General features: G+C 37.7%; 1 protein-coding gene across 2 annotated transcripts in view; it reads left to right on the forward strand.

The window, feature by feature from the left end:
* Positions 1-10,655, forward strand: part of LOC106071390 (probable cytochrome P450 49a1) — a 36,352-nt gene extending 25,697 nt beyond the window's left edge. For both annotated transcript variants that reach the window (XM_013231472.2, XM_056034275.1), the window contains exons 8-11: positions 111-192; positions 1,080-1,224; positions 8,271-8,338; positions 8,823-10,655. In XM_013231472.2, coding sequence (XP_013086926.2) covers positions 111-192; positions 1,080-1,224; positions 8,271-8,338; positions 8,823-8,945 — 418 coding nt within the window. In that variant the 3' untranslated portion in view covers positions 8,946-10,655. The remainder of the gene's footprint in view (positions 1-110; positions 193-1,079; positions 1,225-8,270; positions 8,339-8,822) is intronic.
* Positions 10,656-22,672: the final 12,017 nt, after the last annotated feature.

The raw sequence follows: 22,672 nt of genomic DNA on the forward strand, positions 1-22,672 counted from the left end.
ACATGAAATACCAAAATGAAATTGCATTATACATTGTTCCTATCCCTACTTGCAGGCTGGTAATACTAGAACTAAATATTAAGAAGAATTTATTATTATTTTATTGTCAGGTTGACCTATCCTTTGGCTCCAGGACCAAGTCGAATTCTGCAAGAGGACCTGGTTCTATCTGGGTACCATGTACCAAAAGGGGTAAGTATCTTAAAATGAAACAAAAACACTTTTTGCTTTGCTATGACGCATGTAAATTGACACAAATAGCTCCATCAGACGTATTCTAATGCCTTTCATCTGGCGCATGTTCCCCATTGCTATGTCGTAATAGATCTGTTATTCTTTCTCTATCTGAGAAACCGAGGTTCGAGTCCTGCTGAAGACTGTGATTTTTTAATTTCGGGCACCTCTGAGTCCACCCAGATGACCCAACTCTAATGGGTTCCTGACATTAGTTGGAGAAAAGTAGTAAAGGTGTTTGGTCGTTGTGCTGACCACATGACACCATAATTAACCGTGTGCCCTAGAAACAGGGCCGGCCTTATGTTACTGCAACCTATACGACCGCAGTAGGTCGCGCTAATTATAGGTGTAATTTTTTAAAATTAAACCATTATCAGGGTTCCCGCGGCCTCCTGATTTTCCAGGGCCTCCTGGAAATCTTCTGAAATATCAAAATATACGAAAAAGTCCTGTAAATCTCATGAAATTATTAAAATCTCCTGAAAAATCATAAAAATCTCTAGAAAAATGGACACAATTGTTATTTTATGATGCCAATCCTACGAGCAATAAAAAAACAAAACAAAACCCGGCAATGTCAGCTTTTCTTTAATAAAACTTTATTGCAAAGACGAATGTATTTTCTAACAGAAAATCTTAATTTTGAAAGTATGCTTATCCCCGCCCAGACTGGGCCCGCGCAATCCGTTTCGCATAGGGCTCCACAATAATTTGGACCGTCCCTGCCTAGAAACAGATGCCCTATATATCTCAAGGTCTGAAAGGGAACTTTACCTTTAGGTAGTGATGTCAATGAACGTAATTCTTTCCCTTGACTGCCTATCCCTCTCTCTTCTCCTCAGACGATGGCGACACTTTGCAATGTGGCCTACCTTCACGACCCCGACTTTGTGAAAACTCCTTTGGAGTATGTTCCTCAGAGATGGTTACGTGACAAAGATAGACAGAAGAATGAGACTATACCAACTGTCTGTTTCTTGCCTTTTGGTAAGGTAAATAGTTGGCTAGTATAGCTAGGGTGGGGGGTGGGAGGTTAGAAGACATTCCTAGCTTTGGAATCTTAGGATCAGAGCGTCTTGTCTATCTATCTATATCTATATCACTATCATGTCTGTCTGTCTATCACTCAAGCAATCTAGCTAGCTAGCTACCTGTTGAACTTGGATGTAGAGGCGATGTGGTACGGATGAAGGATACATAAAAGTAGCACTGCGGCATCCTTCTAGACCCACCTTTATATTTTTATTTCAACAATTTATTCAATTGGTCAATGTCTAGTTCATCATCAATGATAGTTATGTTATATTCAGCGCATCTTGTTATATTCAGCGCATCTCTAACGTCAATCAGCAGAACACTCCATTAAAAACAAAACCCTATCACCAAATCAACACTACTGACTACAGTGTTTAGATATATATTTAAAATCTAAATGAGCCACTATCAAACACTGAAGACGCTATATGAACTCGGTAACCCTTGGGCCTGTCTACTCCTACCACCGAGTAGCAAAGTACTTATAAAGTGGTCACGTGACTTACATTCGGTAGTGTTGTGATCTCCGGTCCATTTCCCCCTATATATGTAACATAGTACGGTCCAAAGAATTTGAACTCTGTCACGACAGTCACTAGTTCAGACTGTCACAAAGAGAACATAAATATTGTTTAATATTTAGAGCCATTGTAGTATTGACCGAATTCTTAACAGACACCGCGACTGTTTGATTACATTGTAGACATACCTGCCGCTCACATATTCAAGAGCCTAATCAGAAAAAGAAAAGCAATTAATGCACTAAGGCTAGCATACAATATTATGAGATATAGTATATAGTCTACACCAGGCATGTCAAACTCGTTAAGGTGTATGGGCCGCATAAAAAACTTACTATGGCCTGAGGGGCCGCAGCCAAAAATCAGTTGCAAAACAGCTTACTAGTTTTATGTAAATTAGAAATAATACAATAGAATACCATAATTAATGGCTAAATTAGTAGTACAATTTGGTAATAAAAAATTACTATGGTTGCTCATTTTTTTCTTTGTCCTGATGCTTGACATCTTTCTGGGATACAAGTTTATTAATATCGGGTGGAAGTTTGTTTGTCACTGACACTATCATCACTGACGACAAATTTTTATCAGATAATCTCGAACGGTGAGGTGATTTGTAGCTTTCATTATAGAAAAGAACTGCTCACAGAGATCAGTGCTTGCAAAAATAGCTAGAATTCTGGCTGCTAATTTCTGCAATTCAACGTAACGTTTAGGTAAATAACTACATTTTGGCGCAGCCACTTCTTTATACTTCGCTTTCAACAAAGAATCCAGCTGCTATTCTATCAGCTCTAGTTGCACATAACCAGCAGCATTTTCAGAAGCAAATGAAAATGGAGATAAAAACAACGAAAATTTATGCTCGCTTGAAAGTAATGAAAAAGGCCAGTGGAAGCATCTACTAACGATTCAAGGTGTAAGACATATTCACCAAATGTTGTAGCCGTATTTAATCTTTTTAGTTCCTGACACGTTGAGAAGTAAACAAGATTTTCTATTCATATTTGGTTTATCCACAGTCGTAATTTTGCTTAAAAGCATCTCACATGATCACACGCAGTTGTGGCAATTTAGTCTTTACTTTGAAGTTTCAAATTCAAGTCTTGCAGGTGACCAGTGAGATCAATTGCAAATGCCAAATCCTGAACCCATTCGTCAGTATGGAAATGTTCAACAGGTTCACCTTTCATGTTCAGAAACAATACATTTTCTTCACGCAGTACAACAAATCTCTTCAATTCTTTATGACATGAGAGCCAGCAAATTTTGTGTCCAATGTCATTCAGAAACATTGAACATTGGCGATGATTTAAGCCACGGGCACGAATAAAATTGATAGTGACTGAAACCAGTCTTATGACATGTTGGAATTGTAATTGCTTTGTGCGTTATGTTTCTTGGTTAATGATGCACTGAAAATAAGCAAATTTAAAAATAGCATTGGCCTCTCTTATTGTTGCAAGTAGCTTTGCTCAGAACAGAGAACAAGTAGCTCCTCATGTATCTCAAAAGTCCTGTCCCAGGCCCATATGAATATAACCAACTGTGCTACACATGTTACATCAGTTGACTCATCGAGAGTGAATAAAAATAATTCAAAATCTATTTTGTTCTTTAATTGTTCACCCGAGCTGATTGACATGTCATTTATTCTATCTGCCACAGTGTTCCTAGTTAATGCTACACTCCTTGATAAAATCCCTTTCACTAAATGATTTGCTATGGCTTGCAATTATGTTTGAAAAATGTAGCTGGCTTTCACTGCAGACTCAATTTCGTTGTTCAGTTTAATAAATACTATTTTTCAATTCAAGTAGGTTGTCATCTTTTATTTTCCAGTGTAATAGTTTAACATTATTCTGATAATTTTTGAGGTGGCCAAGCGGGACGCATGCAAGGTGATCGCGGGCCGTATGCGGCCCCCGATCGCCGTGTTTGACATGCCTGGTCTACACAGTACAGTTCATCTTAATATAGTCACTTAGTTGCTTTATCTTTAAAACAGCTCGACATAGTTTGAATTTAATTGCTGCAGATAGAAAAAGAACAGTTTATATATATATACCAAATTTTTATTTTATGTTCAAATAACATAATGAATGTAAGTTTTAGCTTTGCTTGGGGGCGTACAGATATACAAAAGGGATATTACTAATACACCACTACTCGGGGAACAAAAAAAGAGAAAAACAAACAATTTCATTGTTAGTTCCCTTGAGCTCCATGGATGATTTAATGGTAAACAAAAATCCAATAACTAATGAAGTTAATTTTTTATTAACTTGAATTAATTTAAATTTAACTACATGTGTTGTCACGTGGCAAGAGATTGCGTACGATAGTTCAGCTCTCTAGGAGGATGAAAAGTTGTCAAAATTAATGATTCAAATGTTTCATTTTGGACTATGACGAAAGTGTGGAGTTAATTGCAGGAGCAAAGAACAACACGATTTTTAAGCTAATTAAAACACATTTCCATATATTGTTTTTAGTCGTAACTTTGTTTATATGTTACAAATTATGACAGTCTCTTCGATGCCGAACATTAAGAATGAGTACTACGTTAGAAATAAAATTACACTGACCGATATAGAACTTACAACATTCACTTAAATTATTTTTAGCGGTTCGCGAGAGGGAAAAAGACGCTATCAGTTTTGTGTGAAATGTCTGTCCGTCCGTCCGTCCGTCTTTCCTGTTTAGATCTTGTAAACTAGAAAAGATAGTGAAAATCTGACATCACAATATTTTAGACCATTCAAATTTCTGATGCAACGGCTACTTTTTTCTTTTCTGAAAGCGAAAAATCTATTTTTTTAAATCACTTATGCAAGCAGTTTTTTTCATGAAAATCACTTTTCACCACTTCAAAATTCAAAATTCACCACTTTTACAACTATTCACTATTAATAGTAACAAATCGGGAGGATCTTTAGTTGGGGGAGATAGCCATATGACATATTTCTAATATATTTATGCAAATGCTTTTAGATTTTTTGTGAAAATTTTTTTCTATTACATTTTTATTGCTAAGTTAAGTAGGTTCTGTCAGTGACTACAACATTTAAAAAAAAAGTTTAATATTTTTAAGAGAAAAAAATCTATTTAGTATGCATATAAGTTGGACATATTTTAAACCAACAATTAATAAGTAATTTTTCATATTATCGCGTGAACTGCAGTGCTGTTTGAACCTCACTACTAAATTTTATAACTAAAGGAAAATGTTTTTTTTTTAAATTTAACAGTTTCTTTTTTCTTGAGGATTTGATTAAGAGATTCAAACTTTTCAAAACAATTAGATCAATTAGATATTCATTATAAGACATCTGTTAGGCTAGGTTCACATCTAATTTCACATTCACTTTCACCTATCCTTTGGTGTGCTGGACCGCTGGGGCACCACACAAGATCTTCTTTCTCCATTCTTCTCTGTCATTTGTCTTTGATAGAATTTCATTCTGATGTTCTTTCTGAAAATATTGAAACCTGCCTTTTTACCTGCCTGTGTTGACCACTTCAGGAGCCGATTTTGAGTTTGTGTTTCCACACAAACTGTCTTTGTAACCTGTTTTTTTTTTGAAGCATAAAAAGCTAAATAAAAAAGAACAGAGATTGTATGGCTGTCTGGTGGTAGGGTTTGCGCTCTGGACTATCATCCCGGGTTCGATTTCTGTCAGACGCCATTTTCACCCGCATGTGATAGACGGGTTGTTGACTGTGGAGTTGTGTGGGTGGTTGGATGATTGGTTAAATAGTTAGTTGAATGGGTTAGGTGGGTGGTTGGATGATTGGTTAAATAGTTAGTTGAGTGGGTTGGGTGAGTAGTTGGATTATCGGTAGATGTATTTTTTTGTTCGAATTGCAGACAAGAGTACTGACGAAATCTGCATTGTACTTAACGTCATGACAAATAGGTTCCTAGGTAGTGATCCAATGACTTGACCAAGAATAATCTATAACAATATATATCAAATAAATAATTAATTTTTTAAAATAAAATCGATAAAATGTTGGCAGTTGGCTGAGAATACAGAAAACAACTAAAATTTGAAAGAAATCCACCAGGAGATTGCGGTAATTAAAAAAATGCCATAAACATTGCTATTTACCCCCATTTCTCCCCCCCCCCTCTTCCTTGCTCCTCTGGCCCTTTCTCTCTTGTAAGCTTCGCCCTTGTCTACTACTATATATCAACTGTCGTTTAGTAGGTCACCGAATTGTAACGATGTTAGTGATAGTATTGGCGGGCAGTCGGGATGCGTGAAGGCACAAGAAATAAATCTGATCGATATGCACTGGCCTGTCCACTTCTACAAGATTGGAAAATCCTTAAGGCGGTTCAAACTTCAAGGTCGTAGCTCTCTGTGACCTGGGGATTGGAGGGAATGGCGCTTGTTTTACAAATTATTTTGTTTCTTTTAGATGGACCAAAAAACAACAACAACAACATAATCGGAAATTGTCAATTCAATATTAGATGTGGGTTATCAATTGTCAGAGATTTCTTTGTTCACGGTCATAATCAGATTATAGCTAATCCAGAGGCGGCCTTAAAAGTCGCGGGACCTTGGGCGAGTGTCATATCAGGGCCACAAACATTTGTACGATGGGCTGACGGTGACGAAGGATTCTCTTGATCCTAGCCCCTCCCCCCACACACACATCAAGGCGCTGAGCTTGGGGCGCTCGCTCCACTCGCCACCCCAAAAGGCCGAATGTAATCATATTAATGTTTTTAACTTTAAGTAAGGTAATGAAAGCCCCGTTTAAGAAAGTACAAGAAACGTTAACTTGTTCAGTGGCGTACCGAGAGTGCCAAGCGCCCGTGCGCGAAATGGCATCAAGGCTTGTCAGCACCCACCCACCCCATTTTCCAAAAGTGGCAAATAAAACAGTCACACAATCAGGCAATACAAAACTTGCTCTAGATCTACATTATAATGTAAACGACATGAACTGGCGTAGCGACAGAAGCATATTCTATTTATATAGTAGTTTAATAACCATTTTAGCGCTCATTACGCTCCGGCGCCCTGCCCGGGGAGGCTCCCCTCCCCCATTCAACTCGTTTAGATATTGTCTTTTTTTATTTTTTTATTTTGACTCTCGGCTCTAAAGTGTTCATGAAGTTGAAAGGATTATGTCTGTGAAACTTTATTTTGAACGTTATCATTGGTTAGACACTCGGACATGACCTATAGAAAACTGTCTTTATTTTTAACGTTATAATTGGTTAGACACTCGGACATGACCTATAGAAAACTGTACTTTATTTTGAACGTTATAATTGGTTAGACACTCGGACATGACCTATAGAAAACTGTCTTTATTTTGAACGTTATAATTGGTTAGACACTCGGACATGACCTATAGAAAACTGTCTTTATTTTGAACGTTATAATTGGTTAGACACTCGGACATGACCTATAGAAAACTGTCTTTATTTTGAACGTTATAATTGGTTAGACACTCGGACATGACCTATAGAAAACTGTCTTTTTTTTGAACGTTATAATTGGTTAGACACTCGGACATGACCTATAGAAAACTGTCTTTATTTTGAACGTTATAATTGGTTAGACACTCGGACATGACCTATAGAAAACTGTCTTTATTTTGAACGTTATAATTGGTTAGACACTCGGACATGACCTATAGAAAACTGTCTTTATTTTGAACGTTATAATTGGTTAGACACTCGGACATGACCTATAGAAAACTGTCTTTATTTTTAACGTTATAATTGGTTAGACACTCGGACATGACCTATAGAAAACTGTACTTTATTTTGAACGTTATAATTGGTTAGACACTCGGACATGACCTATAGAAAACTGTCTTTATTTTGAACGTTATAATTGGTTAGACACTCGGACATGACCTATAGAAAACTGTCTTTATTTTGAACGTTATAATTGGTTAGACACTCGGACATGACCTATAGAAAACTGTCTTTATTTTGAACGTTATAATTGGTTAGACACTCGGACATGACCTATAGAAAACTGTACTTTATTTTTAACGTTATAATTGGTTAGACACTCGGACATGACCTATAGAAAACTGTACTTTATTTTGAACGTTATAATTGGTTAGACACTCGGACATGACCTATAGAAAACTGTCTTTATTTTGAACGTTATAATTGGTTAGACACTCGGACATGACCTATAGAAAACTGTCTTTATTTTGAACGTTATAATTGGTTAGACACTCGGACATGACCTATAGAAAACTGTCTTTATTTTTAACGTTATAATTGGTTAGACACTCTGACATGACCTATAGAAAACTGTCTTTATTTTTAAAGTTATAATTGGTTAGACACTCTGACATGACCTATAGAAAACTGTCTTTATTTTTAAAGTTATAATTGGTTAGACACTCGGACATGACCTATAGAAAACTTCGTTCTATCTGCATCTACAAAGAAAGGGAATTAATGCGATGTTCTGTCTCTATTTTATCCAGGTATAGGTGGCCGCATGTGTTTGGGTAAAAGATTTGCTGAACTGATAATATACCTGAGTCTGATCAAGGTAAATTCTTGTCTGAAGTGTTTGTCCTAAAGAACACAAGTCAAGCCTCATCAACAGAAACAACATCAACCTTACCATCCTTCAGCATAAACAACATTATAAAAACACACACATCGTCATCATTATCATTATATACAATTGATATACGTGTATATTTCTTTATGACCAAAAGAAAATCCGCTGCCGAGCACAGACAAAGACGGCGAAAAGAAAATCTTAATCGATCACCGGCGACAATGGTTATGCTTGCCCTGTATGTGGCAAAATATGTAGGTCACAGCTTGGGCTGCGTAGCCAAGGGAAATTCTGCATTCCTCATTAATCTTCGGACTCGAAGACAAGCTTTATTATTACTATTATTATTATTATTATTATTATATTTCTTCATGTATTATGTAATTGGGCTACATTTATGTAAATGTGTGTGCGTTAAATTCCCTCCTCAAATTACAAACCAAACAAACACGTGCTTGTGTCTCCACAGGTCCTGCAGAAGTACGAGATGACGCTGCAAGCTGAAAGCCTAGGCGCTGAAATAGTTTATGAAATATTTCCAACTATAAATAAACCGTTGAAGATTAATTTTATACCTCGGTCCAGCACGTGACCAACTAGAGAGCTTGCCATTGGCTGGTAGTCCTGAAGCGTGGTCGTTTGTTATGTCATACGTTTAACTAATCAAAGCTTATTCTACATTCCAAAAGTCCATTTCATTCGCTCATTCCATTGTATATTTTGCTTCAAAGCTAAGTTATACACTCTATATCATAGACATATGTACACATTTAAATGATATTATTGGATAGACTGGAGCATTGATGTAAACAAATTTTCAATGCTTATTCAGTGCCATATTTACAATTTAAAAGGCCCTAAAGTCTTTGAGATGCGGGCACTTTTTGGGATCTGTTATAAGTCCAGATATTATATGTCAATGCTAAATATTTCTTGGAGACCTAATCTATAGCCTGTAATGACTAGAGGTAAATCCGGCCCTGTATCAAGTAAATATATAGCACGTTACATGTGTACACAGACTGGAGACATTTCAGAAGAACAACGAAACCTAGATGTATAGAATGATTTCGATTGAGCCTGGACACTGGATTAGGTCGTCTTCATATCCGCACTCACGATCTAGGCTCATTTCCTTGGGCATCTAGATTTGATGGAGAATTTCAATGAGGTTTTTATATTCTTATTTTCTATTGAAAAAAAAAAAGTATTGCATGAATTCGTTAGGGTGTACACACACACACACACACACACACACACTCGCGGTGTCTTAGTTAGTTAAAAAAAGAAAAGAAATAGGAATTAGCTGAAATAAAGTTGTTGTTTTTTTCGAAGGCGTCTACTTTGTTAAATTAAAAAAAAGGATGAATAAAGTAAAACATGAGTACAAATATTTGGAGACAGGATCTGGAACGAAATATAAAAAAAGAACAATAAAGGTTTCTGTTGGGGGCGTTTTAGAACGTGACCAAACGTGACCTAGAGTGACCAAACGTGACCAAGTCCATGGACAAGGTTAGAAAGTAGTGAGAAAACGTTCATTTTCGTAACGTAGAATTCGAAGTGCTCTATATTGTAAGTGAGGCGCTAATAGATTTGTACACTATAGAGTAATAGACATTCATCTTTAAAATAGGCTTTGAAAAGTACAAAAAAAAAAAAAATAAAATTATTTCCCTAAAGGTTTTCAATATTAGATGCAGCAATAAAAGATCAAAGAGTGGAAATAATCCGAGTAATAATTTATTTTGTATGCTATGTTGTGCGTATCCACTATTGTGTAAATAAAATAACAATTTTATATTGAAACCTATGTGAGATGATTCTTTGAATCCAGAATGTGTGTATTAAGATGTATATCTTTGATATTGTCAAAAAACATTTTTGCAAGAAGTTTGTGGTCTGTAGTTGTGATTTGAATCAAAATGTAAAGCATGGCATTAACATCGTGAATAGTTTATTATTTTTCAAATTTAAGTTTTTAATCTTTTATTGACTTTGTAATACTTTGCGAGGTATGGATTATCTCTCTTTAACTCTTCTCTCCTTCATGGTGTAACAGATTGTCTCCCTTTGCGAAAATAGGTGTGACACCATCCAAACCAGAGATCTTGGATTCTCTTACAGACTACAGTAGGACATACAGTCATCATATCTAGACATCTGCTCTGCAGTTGGGATCGTCCACACTAAGGTTCCTAGCTAGAATTGTGCCTCTGTCTTGGACAAGGACGCAAATCTCTGCGAGTACATCTGCATCTAGAGCGTGTCCCCAATTAGACCATTTGTTGAAAGAACACATTTCATACATGTTTAAAACTTTTTCATAAAATAAAACAATTTTAAAAAGTCTCTGTTGTGTTGTAGATCTAAACATAATCCATGTGCGCCCGCAGGGGGGGGGGGTGCAAGGCGGTTGCATTTGCAGCCCCCTGGATTCTGAGTAGCCAAATTCTAGCCATTTTTTTTTGTGTGCACCATCAACTCAATTAACATCTAAGTATCAACTGAACAAGTATGGCTTCAATTGGTGATTGAAGTACATACAGTTGTAATAGACTAGCCTATGCTTATCAGGAATTGATGGCTGACCATGTACGTGCACCCCTCTGAATTATTATTTAATATTCTCTGTAATAAAAAGTTAAAGCTACGACTTTGAGCCACAGGTGGCAACTTGCACCACCTTCCAAAATATCTTGCGGGCGCCCATGACATAATCTGGTACTTTTAGAACCTGTACTTCTTTCTTTCCTTTCCTTTCATGACTTCATTGGTTCTACATGTGGGAAGAATACACTATTTCATTGATGAAACAACCAAGCACGACAGGACCTACACAACGTTTTACGTTTTAAAGTGAAAAGTCATAAAGCTAAGCAGTTTCTTTCTTAGCCAGCAGTTATGGTGTAAATGTATTTGACGGATGGACATGTTTACTATTGGAGAAAGCAACTCAGTAAGTGCTTGACAAGACTCTCTCAGTGTACTCTCACAAGACACTTCCACTTTGAACCTTCGATGAAGTCCAGTAGGGAATCGGCGCTGGAGGCGCCATTATCCCGTTGATGGTTAGAAAGGCTTTTATCCAACCACCAGGCCTGGACATGGGGCTCTTCACCCCTGTCCTGTCTGAGGGCACCCAGCGGTAGACGGCCATATCGATTGACTGGGCCAGACCGGGCCGTGCCGCGTACACAGCGCACCGTCCCCGAGTCTTAAGTCACCCGCTATAAGTGTCAGGGACAGCGCTAACTGCGGGGAGCTTGTCTCATATTCCTATACTGTAACCGCCACTGTTCCGTGCAAGGGCCGCCAATCCAGCAATCCGGAACTGATGACGACCCCCTTTGTGGAACGGCGTGGCGGACTTTTTGGACTGGGTTGCAGGTTACTTGTTCCATCCCCACCCCGAGTGAGATAAAAAAAAAACAAAAGCTCACCCAGGGAGACCTGCTAGAAGGCCTGGTTCGCTACTCGTTCTTAGCCTGTCCAGATCCACCTCTGGATGTTTCCACCGGAGGGCCACGCTGAGGCGACGGGTAGCTGGAAATCCTCCGGTCCACTTTGAACCTGACTTGGTCACTAACTTCTAATAGAGGTGAAGCTAAGGGGGATTCAGACAACTTGAGACTCAAAGTAAAGAAACGCCCCCCCCCCCCAGAAAAACTCTGAAATAGCGTTCACTCCACATTTGTTTAAACCTTCAAGCAGTACCCTCCCCCTCCCCAACTAGATCTCTACTTCCCCCTCCCTTTCCAGTATTGAGAAAATAACAATGTTCTAAAAAGAAAAGACATTGACATCAAGGTCAATTGATACCATAGTTAATTGTTATCAAAGTTAACTGTTATCAGAATTAATTGTTATCAAAGTTAACTGTTATCAGAATTAATTGTTATCAAAGTTAATGGTTATCAAATTAGTTGTTATCAAACTTTATTTTTTTTTTATCAAAGTTAATTGCTATCAAAGTTAACTGTTATCAGAATTAATTGTTATCAAAGTTAATTGTTATCAAAGTTAAATGTTATCAAAGTTAATTGCTATCAAAGTTAACTGTTGTCAAAGTTTATTTTGTTATCAAAGTTAATTGCTATCTAAGTTAATTGTTGTCAAAGTTATATGTTGTCAAAGTTAATTGTTGTTAAAGTTATATGTTGTCAAAGTTAATTGTTGTCAAAGTTATATGTTGTCAAAGTTAATTGTTGTCAAAGTTATATGTTGTCAAAGTTAATTGTTGTCAAAGTTATATGTTGTCAAAGTTAATTGTTGTCAAAGTTATATGTTGTCAAAGTTAATTGTTGTCAAAGTTATATGTTGTCAAAGTTAATTGTTGTCAAAGTTATATGTTGTCAAAGTTAATTGTTGTCAAAGTTATATGTTGTCAAAGTTAATTGTTGTTAAAGTTATATGTTGTCAAAGTTAATTGTTGTCAAAGTTATATGTTGTCAAAGTTAATTGTTGTCAAAGTTATATGTTGTCAAAGTTAATTGTTGTTAAAGTTATATGTTGTCAAAGTTAATTGTTGTCAAAGTTATATGTTGTCAAAGTTAATTGTTGTCAAAGTTATATGTTGTCAAAGTTAATTGTTGTCAAAGTTATATGTTGTCAAAGTTAATTGTTGTCAAAGTTATATGTTGTCAAAGTTAATTGTTATCAAAGTTTTTTTTTTATCAAAGTTAATTGTTATCAAAGTTAACTGTTATCAAAGTTAATTGTTATCAAAGTTTATTTTTTTATCAAAGTTAATTGTTATCAAAGTTAACTGTTATCAAAGTTAATTGTTATCAAAGTTTATTTTTTTATCAAAGTTAATTGTTATCAAAGTTTATTTTTTTAATCAAAGTTAATTGTTATCAAAGTTGTTATCTAAGAATTACAAATAAACATACAACAACAAGGACAGAGTGCTTGTTTGATCCAATGATTACCATTAAAAGAAGTCTGTCTTACAAGTTTACATGTTGCGCCCCCTAGACAGAAACATTTCTTTCGTGCTCCTGTTAGAGATTGTATCTGGGGGGGGGGGGGGGCGCTAATTATCATGCCGATCGATTGGGGAGTCCTATATTGGTGAGTACTTTCAACTGGTTAGCTTAATAAATCACTCATTGTTGTGTATTTATTTTTGTGTGTGTATTTTGTGAGCTTTTTGGGTGCTAAATCTAGGTCAGCTGTGTCTGTGTGTAGTGTGTTTTGTCGTTCTTGTTTAATAGAAACCATTTAAAGAGAGACATGTTTTCTGAAAGTTATACATACGGTTACTACACTCACTTGTCTCCCGAAGATATATAGGGTAGAGAGAGGGATTCACATGCTATATTTATAGAATATATAACGTGAGCATATACAGGTTGGCGGTTAGTTGCATAATAATTGTAATTTGTCTCTTATTAACCTTTTAGATATGTCAAAGGGAATCGCAGCAAGGGCAACGAATTAAAAACTTTTTTTTTTGTGTGGAATGAAGGAAATAAAATAAATATCGAGACAATATTTCTCCTTAGGTCAAAAGAAGGGAATTAATCAACTAAAACAGAACTTACTGCAATTTTAGTAGATAGTCTCCCTATATATATATGTCCACACTTTTACTATACTGTACATACTATTATTTTCCTATCATCTACTCACACTGTTTCTCTGGTCATATTTCTTCCACTTTCCATTCTCGAGTCGAATTGAAACTTTACACAATTATTCATTGTCAATGACAACAAATGAATCAATAGAGAAAAAAATCAATTAGTTCATCAATTTGTCTAATTAATTAATTTTGTTTTATGTGGGCTTTTTTTTAAAAAAAGGGAATGAAGTTCAAAACGCCACTAAGGTTTAAACAGCATTGTAATCTCCCTTAATAGTCATTGAAACAAAAACCAACTGGCACCAAACATGCCCATTCAATGAACGCACATTAACATACTTAGTAGAGAATAGAGCTCTGTAGAATAGAACATCTTCTTCTTCTTCAATATAACATCTTCTTCTCCGTTGTCATTTTTATAAAGCCAATTTCAACTCACTCTGTCTGTCTGACAAAAAGTTTGTACACGTTATTTCTCCGACACATAATCTAGCATGAAGCTGAAATTTTGCAAAGTTATTTCTTTTACCTGACAACACAAGATTTAATTTAAAAATTAACCAATTAGTTAATTAACTATTGGTAATTAATTATTTTGTTTGGTATCTTGAACAAGGGGAAGAAAACATACTTGACAGATGTAATAGTATAAGTTGAATTAGTCCCCTTGAGGACTTTTGAACCCTTAGTGATATTTTTTTATGCATTTAAAAAACGATCATGTAAACATTCACCAAGATACCACCTACTTCCCTCGAATATCGAAGATTATTAAAGAATTTTCATGTTTGTCATTAAAATGTAGTTCTGGTCGTTTGAATCTATTGTCTTGTCTGTTACTACTGTTAGTAAATGTTTATCTTTAGAGGCGTGGAATTTTGTATCTGAATGTTAAAACTTGTCTTAATTTACAATTGCACTGCATTCAGTCCACAGCCTCAATCATTTCCGGGTCAAGTACAACCATATGGTGGAAGGCATAAGATGCAAACCTAATTTTGTCAATAGTTTTCTAGTCAAGCTTTCAATATCAGCAGCTTATCGCACTGATGAGGTGCTTGCCAGACCATTTGGGCATAAAGAATGTCGTTTATTCTTTGCTTTTACCTAGAATTTTTTTTTTTAGGGCTCATTATGGTAGTCATCTATTTCCAAGATATTAATTGTATGTACCGTTTGTTTGTATTCTATGTTATATTAATATTTTTACATTTTGTTTGGTTTATCAATTAAAATATGTAGCCAACGCGTCAATATAATTTGCTTTTGAAAAGGCGTCTGGGTTTATTATCTTATCTTATATAAAACAAAACCAACATAAAAAATATGATCACAATGGGTAATTCGATGAACATACAAGGAAGACGCTTCGACAACATAAAATCATGATGACAGTACATTCTCACCCTCCCTCTTGTTAAAAGTAAATTGGAACATTTCTGATCGAACTACTATTTGTCAGGAGTTCCTAATAGAATGTATGAAAAGGTCCTACATTTATAGGCTATCAATGCGTACATTTTGAAAAGTTCAGTAACAGGAACTCTTTAAGTCTTTACTGACTTTTTAATTTTTGGGTAGCTCCCCTTCGTAGTGAAACGTTTTATATTAGTTGCAAATCTATAATAACATTCTTTTTTATTAAGGCTCTGCTAAGAACCAATGTGTCCTACGCGTTACAAGTGTTTAATAGTTGATCTCTAGGGCAGCACTTGTTAGTACACTAGTTTAAAAATAATTTGTTCTATTCCTCTTATTAGCTTGCAAACTCCTTATGGGCTCAAGGTGGGTGGACACTAGGTGGACTCTGATCTTGAAAACAACTAAAATGATTTTCATCGAATTTTAACAGTCTACGTAGAGTCTATATCTTTGGGAGAATAATTTCTAGCTCATTGGCCAAACATGAGAAAAGTTTTAATAATCATCTCAAAATTAAATTTGGTCTGAAGATCTATCTATTGAACAGTCGTTAGTAGAAATTCCCGGTTATAGTCACTAAGAGTGAAATAAACAGACTTTTAGGAATATTTTGACCGCCATCTTATCAGTCTAGACTACTTTCTCTTTATGTTTTTAAATCTGGATCTATATCATCAAACGAGAATTTTATATACCATATCTCTAACTAGATCCAGTATTCTAGTCTAGACTACTGTCTTTTAATGTTACCAAGTCTGGACAATGCTTTTATTTGTGACGATACGCATCGGTACGGCGTACTGGCACCTTTTTCAATGCGGGGAAAAAAATATTACTTTTCTTGTATTTTAACGTTTATTATTAATTTATTAGTAGTGAAAAGTTAGGCGACCCTTCACTGAGTACCGGCACCTAGTTTTGTTTTAACAAAAGAAAGCACTAAGTCTGGATCTCATCAAACTAGAAATGGATATACTCCAAGCGAAGTGAACCAGGAGTTTGGTTGAGGGGACAGGAGGGGTACAAAAAATGTTCTTTTTTTTTTGACATCTCTCATTTCATTAGTTACAAAGTGATTGGCTATTACAAAAAGTCATCAGCTTTATAGTGTCTTTTTTTTTTTAATATTTTTTAAAAAATGTTCCTTGTTCCATATTACGAAAAGTCATTCTCCAATTCAAAGAAATCAAAGCCAGTTGGCTGGTTAGATTCTCTAAATAAATGTAGAGCAAAATAATTAAAAAAAAAAAAAAAAAAAAAAAAAAACAAGAACAGAGAACTCTATTATTTAAAGTTATAGAAAGTATGTTTCTAATCTAATTAAATTGGCTTTTACATCAAATGTTTACTGGCAAGTGGGACTACACCCCGAGGACAGAGATAAAACAGCCTTCTCTGCTGGTAATGGTCTCTGGCAATTCACCGTGATGCCTTTTGGCCTCTGTAACGCCCCAGCCACCTTTGAAAGACTAATGGAGCATGTGCTAAGAGGACTCAACTGGACCACGTGTCTTGTTTACTTAGATGACATTATCGTCATAGGCAGAACCTTCGAGGAACATATTGCAAACCTGAAGGAAGTGTTTGAACGAATTAGAAACGCTGGAATGAAATTGAATCCAAAGAAGTGCTCCTTGTTCAGAAGGACTGTCAAGTACCTTGGGCACATCGTGTCAAAGGAGGGAGTCAGCACAGACCCGGATAAAGTTGAAGCCGTAAATGGATGGCCGATCCCCGCTAATATCCAGGAGTTAAGAAGCTTTCTTGGACTCTGCACGTATTACAGACGTTTTGTGCCTAATTTCTCTAGCCTCTGTAGTGCCCTTCATCAATTGACAGAACCGAAGCGGCCGTTTATTTGGACAACGGAATGTCATGAGGCCTTTGAGAGACTTAAAAAGGCTCTTGTTTCATCGCCCATTCTGGCCTACCCGATACCAGCAGAGACGTTCGTACTTGACACTGATGCGAGCAATACCGGAATAGGTGCTGTCTTATCCCAAAAGGTAGATGGAACTGAGAGAGTCATAGCTTACTTTAGTCGGAGCTTGTCCAAAGCCGAGAGAAACTACTGTGTCACAAGACGTGAGCTACTGGCAGTTGTGGATGCCATACAACATTTTCACAAATACTTATATGGGCAAAAATTTATCATTAGGACAGACCACGCTGCTCTACAATGGCTGTTGTCATTTAAAAGTCCGGAAGGACAAGTCGCCAGGTGGATTGAACGTTTGCAAACCTATGACTTCGAGACACAACACCGAAAAGGACAAACTCACCAGAATGCTGACGCGCTGTCTCGACGACCTTGCAGAATGGAATGTAAACACTGCAGCAAGGTTGAAGAAAAGGAAGTTATCGTTGATTGTCGACATCTTGGGGTACAAGCTTCCGGGTCATGGTCCGACGAAAGAATCCGAGAAGACCAGTTAAAAGATGAGGACCTGGCTCCCATTCTGCTTATGAAGGAAGACGGACAAAGACCAGAATGGCATCACCTTTCTGATAAAGGAGCTGCTACCAAGGCATATTGGGCACAATGGGACTCACTGACAATCGACAATGGAGTTCTCAAGAGGGTCTGGGAAACGGCAGATGGGACATGCAATCGCTTACAGCTGTTGTTGCCTAAAGTGAGAGTTGCTGAGGTGCTGCAAGAAATCCATAATAATTCCAGTGGGTCACATTTAGGTGTCAACAAGACCTTTGAAAAAGTACGCCAGCGGTTTTACTGGTTCGGCTACCGGGATGATGTAGAAGAATGGTGCCGAAGATGCGACGCATGTTCAGCAGCAAAGGGCCCGCACAGGAGAACGAGGGGACGTATGCAGCAATACAACGTCGGTAACCCCTTTGAAAGAATAGCGCTCGATGTAGCCGGACCATTTCCTGAATCCCAGAGAGGAAACAAGTACGTTCTAGTAGTGATAGACTATTTTACTAAGTGGCCTGAAGCGTATGCGATACCAAACCAAGAAGCCACCACCATAGCGGAAACACTTGTGGAGAATTGGATTAGCCGATTCGGTCCTCCCAGGGAGTTACACTCCGACCAAGGTCGAAACTTCGAATCCAAGATCTTTCAAGAGATATGCCAGGTACTCGGCATCGAAAAGACACGCACAACCCCTCTTCACCCCCAGTCAGATGGAATGGTGGAACGATTTAACCGAACATTGGAACAACATCTGTCGAAAGTCGTCGATGAACGTCAAGAGGACTGGGACACCTATATCCCAATGTTCCTTATGGCATATAGAGGATCGATTCACAACACCACCGGTTACACTCCAGCAAAGATGTTGTTCGGCCGAGAGCTGCAACTACCTTGTGACTTGCTATTCGGGATCCCGGGAGATGTGCCAGCCTCTTCGACAGACTATGTCGCAAATCTCCGAAAACGGATGGAGAAAACTCACGCTCTAGCCCGCAGAAACATCAAGATCAACAGTGACCACATGAAGACAAGGTACGACAAACGGGCCAATGCCGCTGGGTTTCATGAGAACGATCTGGTGTGGCTGTACAACCCACAAAGACGAAAAGGCAAGTCCCCAAAGCTTCAAACAGACTGGGAAGGACCCTACCGCGTGATAAAAAGAATCAACGATGTCGTGTATCGAATACAGAAGAGCCCAAGATCCAAACTGAAGGTCGTCCACATCGACAGACTCAACAAGTACCATGGTGAAGCTGGATCTGCCCGGGACGGACAGATCTAAGGTGGTGGCACAGATGGGGGTAGTGGTGTGTGTAGTCAGCCGTCGCTTTTGCTGCAGAAATGAGTGCCTCCGTCAGCCAGACAGAGCCAGACAACGTTGTGTTACAGCCAGACAGAACCAGACAACGTTGTGTCTTACATCAAGCCTGTAGCTGGGGACATTAAAGACATCTGTCTTTCTGTCAGTGCTGATGAGAGGGACCCGAATCCTGATGGCTGCACTCAGATGTTTGGCGAGAACTTTGTGTGTCGAGCTTTGCAGGGAGAACGCCAACTCCAAGAAACCCATCGGCAAGGTCTGCACCCAACAGACGTTTGTCCAGCTGACCAGACCTGGTGATGGTCAAGTAAGTGAACTGGAGCCTGATGCTGAAGATGAGGGTCCTTCGCAAGTGGAGTGCTGCCAACTTGCTCCGCTAGTTTGCCCTCCGGACAAGCCTGAAGATGATGTGTGCCACTATCTCCCCTCCTGTGGACCTGACACCCATTCCCAAAAAAAACCCGTCTCTTGAAAACCCTATGAAACAACCTGATAGGCCAGCGATCTTGGTGACCCCAGTCCTGACATCCTATCCCTCCCCGTGTGTTAAGTGGCTGCCCTCAGAAGTGAGCGACCGAAGAAGGCGACGTTTGCTCAGTCCAAAGTGCATGGCGATGCAACCACGACGTCAGTGCAGCCAGGTGAAGGTCACCTGGAGTAGGAGAAAGAGACATACGCCGAATACAACGCAGATGGCTCCATCGAGATGGCAATATAAGCCTATTGTCGCCCCCACCGATAGACCTCCTCCTGCATCGATTCACCTCCACTGCCCATGTCGTGTGATAGATTTTGTCCGGGACGGACAAATCTGAGAAGGGGGCAGTGTTACGACCCTGTTGGCGGCGCAAGGGGGTTGGCTATAGGCTCGGCTGACACACCCGTGAATCACTCAGGTCAGCGGGGCCATGGACAAGGGACAGTGCTACGATTGCACGCAAATATGACCAATGTTATGGTCATGTGATCGAAAGCCTGCGGTACGAGTGACACAGTGTGTAAGAAAGCGGAGTTCAAGACCGGAGAGCGTTGAGACCAGGACTGTTAGTTGGCCATGAAGTCGGTCCTTGTCGAGTCCTCAAGTGTTATGTACGAGTCTAGGAAGAAATAGAGACAGTAGAGTTGTATACGGTGATGTACAGTTTAACATTCGTAGTAGCTTATTGTGTTGCCAATTGTGTCGTATTGGCTGTCTTCTACTTATTCACTCATTATTAAAGTACCAGATTATTGTGGAGCTCTTGTTGGCAGGTTCTTGATGTGTTGATGTGTTGTGTTGTGTTTAGCAGTGTTTATAGAAGGCCGGAGTAGAAGAGAACCGTAACAGTATGTTTCTAATCTAATTAAATTGGCTTTTACATCAAATGTTTCTAAACATTTCTTTAGAATTAACCAAGCTGCAAAGGAACCAGGGAAATGTCACATTTTAGATTTTAGAGGAATAAATACAGTTTGGCAATTATTTTTGTTTTTGTTTTTCTATCTGCCAACTGATCATAGTAAAATTAAGTTTTCTTAACTGATCATAGCAAATTTAAAATTTCCAAACTGATCGTATTAAAAAAAAGTTTTCACAACTGATCATAGCAAATTTAAAATTTCCAAACTGATCATAGTAAATTAAATTTTGTCACGTGACCATAGTACCATTATTTTTTTTTCACACTGATCTTATAAAAATTTTAATTGTGTCACGTGATCATAGTACATCTCAAATTTTCTAATTGATCATTGCAGAATCCTTATGAATTGACTGTCTAAATACTCACAACGATAATCATCAAATTAAACACGCAGACCATCATTATGCTAATTTATACAGAAAACTTCAAAACTCAATCCGATATAATTCATCTACATCTCTCTCTCTCTCTCTCTCTCTCTCTCTCTCTCTCTCTCTCTCCCTTCCCGTAGGTACAATGTATGCTCTGAATGTTACATTCGTGCTTAGCCTTGTGCCTCTATCCTAACTTATATCAATGGCAAAAGGAGGAACATCCCCCCTACCTTCCCCGAGGGTGTCTCAGGAAGGTCGATGAAGGTGTAGATTATAGACGTGATTCATACAATCTTCGAAGAAAAGGGCTGAAGTGGGGGGAGGGGGGGTGTTGGTCCTCGAGACATTCCCAAACAGCAATGACAGCAGCAGACCTCTGATTAAATCAATGCCACCGGCTAGGGGAAAGAGAGAAACAAATTTCACTTGGACACGTCAGCACAGTTAACTTTTGAAGCTTGATAACTTTACTTTAAGTAACGGTACCTAATGTAGTATACAGTACACACATTTAAGTGACGGTACCTAATGTAGTATACAGTACACACATTTAAGTAACGGTACCTAATGTAGTATACAGTACACACATTTAAGTGACGGTACCTAATGTAGTATACAGTACACACATTTAAGTGACGGTACCTAATGTAGTATACAGTACACGCATTTAAGTGACGGTACCTAATGTAGTATACAGTACACACATTTAAGTGACGGTACCTAATGTAGTATACAGTACACACATTTAAGTAACGGTACCTAATGTAGTATACAGTACACACATTTAAGTAACGGTACCTAATGTAGTATACAGTACACACATTTAAGTAACGGTACCTAATGTAGTATACAGTACACACATTTAAGTAACGGGACCTAATGTAGTATACAGTACACACATTTAAGTGACGGTACCTAATGTAGTATACAGTACACACATTTAAGTGACGGTACCTAATGTAGTATACAGTACACACATTTAAGTAACGGGACCTAATGTAGTATACAGTACACACATTTAAGTAACGGGACCTAATGTAGTATACAGTACACACATTTAAGTGACGGTACCTAATGTAGTATACAGTACACACATTTAAGTAACGGGACCTAATGTAGTATACAGTACACACATTTAAGTGACGGTACCTAATGTAGTATACAGTACACACATTTAAGTGACGGTACCTAATGTAGTATACAGTACACACATTTAAGTGACGGTACCTAATGTAGTATACAGTACACACATTTAAGTGACGGTACCTAATGTAGTATACAGTACACACATTTAAGTGACGGTACCTAATGTAGTATACAGTACACACATTTAAGTGACGGTACCTAATGTAGTATACAGTACACACATTTAAGTGACGGTACCTAATGTAGTATACAGTACACACATTTAAGTGACGGTACCTAATGTAGTATACAGTACACACATTTAAGTAACGGTACCTAATGTAGTATACAGTACACACATTTAAGTGACGGTACCTAATGTAGTATACAGTACACACATTTAAGTGACGGTACCTAATGTAGTATACAGTACACACATTTAAGTGACGGTACCTAATGTAGTATACAGTACACACATTTAAGTGACGGTACCTAATGTAGTATACAGTACACACATTTAAGTGACGGTACCTAATGTAGTATACAGTACACACATTTAAGTGACGGTACCTAATGTAGTATACAGTACACACATTTAAGTAACGGTACCTAATGTAGTATACAGTACACACATTTAAGTA

Source organism: Biomphalaria glabrata, chromosome 1 (genome assembly GCF_947242115.1).
Source record: "Biomphalaria glabrata chromosome 1, xgBioGlab47.1, whole genome shotgun sequence".
NCBI classification, from domain to species: Eukaryota; Metazoa; Mollusca; class Gastropoda; family Planorbidae; genus Biomphalaria; species Biomphalaria glabrata.